This window comes from Crocodylus porosus, unplaced genomic scaffold (genome assembly GCF_001723895.1).
Source record: "Crocodylus porosus isolate Cpor-Errol unplaced genomic scaffold, CroPor_comp1, whole genome shotgun sequence".
In the NCBI taxonomy this organism is placed as follows: domain Eukaryota; kingdom Metazoa; phylum Chordata; order Crocodylia; family Crocodylidae; genus Crocodylus; species Crocodylus porosus.
The window spans coordinates 47,887,168-47,891,329 of NW_017728907.1; the positions used below are offsets into that span (position 1 = coordinate 47,887,168).

Here is a 4,162-nt window from a genome sequence, read left to right on the forward strand (position 1 = left end):
GGAGATCGTCCGGACCCGCTGATTTAAGCACGTCCAGTCCCGCCAGACGCTCCTGCCTGACCCTGGGCCTGGGTGCGCCTCCCCTGGGGCCTGAGGGGGCCGGTGGGGGGCTGATCCGGTCCCTGCTCAGGAAAATGGAGGCAAAGAAGTTGTTAAATATGTTGGCTTTGTTGTCTGGTGTGACGACCACATTTCCCAGCATGTCCCGCAGGGGCCCCACGTTACCCGGTACCTTCTTTTTGCCCCCTGTGTATTTATAAAAAGACTTCTTGTTGTCCTTGATCCAGGAAGCTCAACCCAGTCCCATCTCCGCCTCGGCCTCCCTGCCCCCCCCCGCATCCCCGAGCAACCTCAGTGTAGTCCTCCCTGGGGATGGCCCCCCCCTGCCATCGGGTGTGCGCCTCCCTTTTAGCTAGGAGACATTCCCAGATGCTTTTGGTGAGCCACGGGGGCTTGTGCGCCCTCCTGCCCCTTTGATCAGACCTGCCTAGACCAGTAGGGACCAACCTTTTTGGCTGGTGTGCCGTGAATTAGCCCCATACGCTCCCCAAGAGCCACTTTGATTCCCCTTTCCCCTGCCCCATCTGCTGCTCTGGCTTCTGCCGCCTGCCCTGCCTGTTGCTTGCTGTCTGCCCCCTCCCTGGTCTGCCCCTGCTCTCAAACCGTCTCAGCCAAGCACCCATCTTCCCTTGTCCTTAAACACGTTGCTAGCATCCCTCTAGATGAAACCCTGGGCTTAGCACCTGAAACATCAAAAACGCCCTTGAACTTCTCGCAGGTAAAGCAGGGGCATTGCCCGCGTGCTGCCACTGCACGCTTATAAGCGCATCCTTGTAATTCAATGGTGGCAATTTAATCTTCAAATTCCTGTCGGTTGTTTCCATCGGCATGGCCCAAACGTACAAATGAGGCAGCCCCTAAGAGAGCCAGAGAGAGAAAGGACCATCCGGGGTGGAAGTACGAGCTTAAGACTTAGGGAATCTGGGTTAATCAGGCTCCTAGAGCCACGGGGCTGGAAGGGACCCCCATCCAGTCCAACCCCCTGCCTGGGCCAGCATCAGCCCCGTGCAAACCAGCTCAGACGGATCCTTCTAAACTTTGTAAAACTACAGTCAGCTGATGCAATGCAAGCCACGACACCCCACCCTGGTACAGGGAAAGCAGGGGGATCCTGGCAGCGGCTGCTTCAAACGTTAATATCCGCTCAAGCATCCCATGGAGGCCATGCCCCCTCTACAGAGAAAGGCAGCCCTCCTCCCCAGTCTGTACCAGTCTGATCATGGCATAAAACTCCTTCCTGACGCCAAAAGGAGGGGTCATCCCTCTCCAGCCTTGGGGAAGCAGCGCGTGCTATAATCCATGTTGATTTACCCACGACAACACAAAATGGAACAGGAGACTGGAGCTAACGGGGCAGCGCCCAGAGGGGCTAGAAACCCAGCTGAGCGGCACCAGCGGAGGGTCGGGCTCCATGTCAGTCCAGAAGGGGCTTTCCTCTCCTTTGCACTAAGCCCCTGGCTGCAGACCTGCCCTTTCCCCAGTCCTGTATATGCGACACGCTCTTACCTGACCCCACACAGCGCGTCCAGATGCCTGGCCAGGCGTGGGAACTGAAAGGGGGCAAACGAGTTTCCATTAGGACCCGACCGTGCAGCAACCCATTCTCCCCAAGGTTTGGACCAGTGAACCCTAAACGTGGTCACTGGTGAACTTACACTGCTGGCACTTCCTAGCTCTACTGGATATAAGCCCTGATCCAAACCCAGCGAGTCAGGGTTTCGGTGGGCTTCGGGTCCATCCTCAGCTCCTTTTAGTCTGGAAGATCCCCAAGCTCTTCTCTAACAAAACACGCTTCCGGGGTGGAAGACGACATCCAGAAATGCACGATAGGGCGTGCTGAAGGGGTTCACCCAGGCCAGAGCATACCAGCATTGCTCCTACAAAGAGGTCCCGTGTGCGTGCACTGTGTTGGTGCTGCACACGTGAGGATGGATTCGCCTCCACCGTGCCTCGTGCCAGTGTTTCCCTGTCTTACAGGCCTGCAAGATACGTGGTCGGGCTCACAGGGACAATGCTACTTCGGGCCAAGGGTCAAGGAGCAAGTCACCGGGGCAGATTTGCGGCTGCGGTGTTTGAAGGCCAGAAGGCACCGCTAGGCCACGGGGCCTGACCTTTGGCATAAACACCGCTGGGGTCCTCCTGTATTAAACTCAGCAGGTTGACTCAGCCACACCTTCACAAAAGCCTCCAGTCTTGACTCAAGGGCTTGAAAGGAGGAGAATCCACCACTTGCTAGCTTAGTTCATCTTCGCTTTCCATCGATATTCGAGCCAGGTGGGATGTACTTCTTGCACCTGCCTTCTCTCCATACTCTCTAAACCCGCTCACCTCTGAAGTCACCTGCTTTTTCGTAACCACAACAAGCTCCTTAAGCCTCTGGGTTTTTTCAGGCCCCAAGTAATCTTTGCTACAGCCCCCCTTGAGTCCGTCAGCGAAAGCTGGAGGCAAATGTATATGGGAAGGTGGGATGGAGAGACGCTGAGCAGTGTATTCCTTGGTGTCGTCATTGCTTGTGTCCAGCCTCCCATCAAAGCCTCTCTTGGGCTTACTACCGAGGTGCAAACCCGTCCAAAGGTCAGGGAACTGCAACACCACCCACCTGCCGCGAATACAAGAGGGACTGACCAGAGGCCTAACCAGCAGCGCCAGTATTTTCTTCACCAAAACTGGAATCCGATAGCAATTCACCTGGGGCTTCAAGCCTGGGTCCACAAGGTCTTGTGCACTGGAAAAGAGGGGACGGAGAGGAGACAACACGTGTTTTGCACCCAGTCACTCACTGTTTTTTGCTGTTTTAGTGGCTGGAAGCAAACTCTCCCGGCGATGAACTCTGGCCATCGTTTTATGGCAACAGAGAGGGCAGGGAGCTGCTGGACACTGCAGGACGCCCGGGCCTGACTCTACCTTAGTTCACATGGTGCTAAGCCAGGAGTGATGCCAATGTAATAGGGGTGAGAGGAGAATCCAATACAGAGGGTGCAATTTGCTAGCGCAAATCCATTGTCTTGGGGGCGCTCCACTGGGTGTGGGCAGCAGTGAACACGAGCAGGATTCGACCTTCTGTTCAAATCCTCGTAGGCACCAAGGGAGGAAGAAATCCAGCCCCAAACCTCTTGATTTCAATCATAGCCTGGGAGCTTCAGGATCGGCATCTGTCTGCTATCGGGTGCCCACCTCTATGGGGGTTGCTGGAGGGTCTCTGGAGCGGGGCACCGGCGTGCAACGGGGTGCAATTACAGCACGCGTGGCTTCACCCTCTACGCAGCATGGCTGGCCCCTCACGAGCTGTCCTGTGGCTGCTGGGAGCCGATATGGGACAGCCTTGGCAAGGACAGAGAGGCAGGGAGCATTTCTTGCTCCACCTGCTATCACTTGTAAGGTTCCTGCATGCACCAGATTTAGCCAGGCCTTTTTTCTGATGCTGGCCATGTCAGAAAAATATGCTTTTCTGAGCATATCACGGGCAATACTCCGCTGCCTGTTTTGCCCATCTCCCCATCTCCACTGCAGTTACTATTTAAGCCAAGGGAGGAACTCCTTTAGTGCCGCTGGCTTCTGGCCTAGGGGCAGCACATCAACCTCCAGCCATTGCACATCCTAAGTGAAAGCTGAGCAAGGCTGTTTTCTAGCCCAGCGGGATCCCGCCTTGCCGCCCCATAGCAGCACCCTTCATCAGCTGCCCTGCCTGTTACCCCCAGTGCTGCCAGCATGGAGATGAAGGCCGGGGCGTCGTACTCACAACAGGTCCACGAGCGTGGAGCACCCATCGGCGAAAGCGCCTCTCATGAAGAGTTCGTTGACCACGTAGTCGACTCGCGGGGGAGCGAAGGGCACTAGCTGCACCGAAGCAGAAGGAGAGTCCGTAGGCAAGCAGGACACCATCAGGCCCCCGTCATACAGGGGAGGAGTTGGCTGCCACTTCTCCGCTAAAAGGCATCTTTCCCTATGCACTAGCAAACCAGTTATGGGTCTGTAACTATGGGTTTCATAGACATTAATTTCATAGACATCAGGGCTGGAAGGGACCTCGGGAAATCATCGAGTCCAGCCCCTGCCCCAGGGGCAGGAAGTCAGCTGGGGTCATAGGATCCCAGCAAGATAA

General features: G+C 56.0%; 1 protein-coding gene across 1 annotated transcript in view; it reads right to left on the bottom strand.

Moving 5' to 3' along the window:
• LOC109307432 (vitamin D3 hydroxylase-associated protein-like) overlaps positions 1-4,162 on the bottom strand; it is a 13,659-nt gene that overhangs the window by 2,267 nt on the left and 7,230 nt on the right. Inside the window, exons 9-11 of the mRNA XM_019531361.1 lie at positions 3,800-3,897; positions 2,686-2,785; positions 1,567-1,610 (exon numbers count right to left, since the gene is read on the bottom strand). Coding sequence (XP_019386906.1) covers positions 1,567-1,610; positions 2,686-2,785; positions 3,800-3,897 — 242 coding nt within the window. The remainder of the gene's footprint in view (positions 1-1,566; positions 1,611-2,685; positions 2,786-3,799; positions 3,898-4,162) is intronic.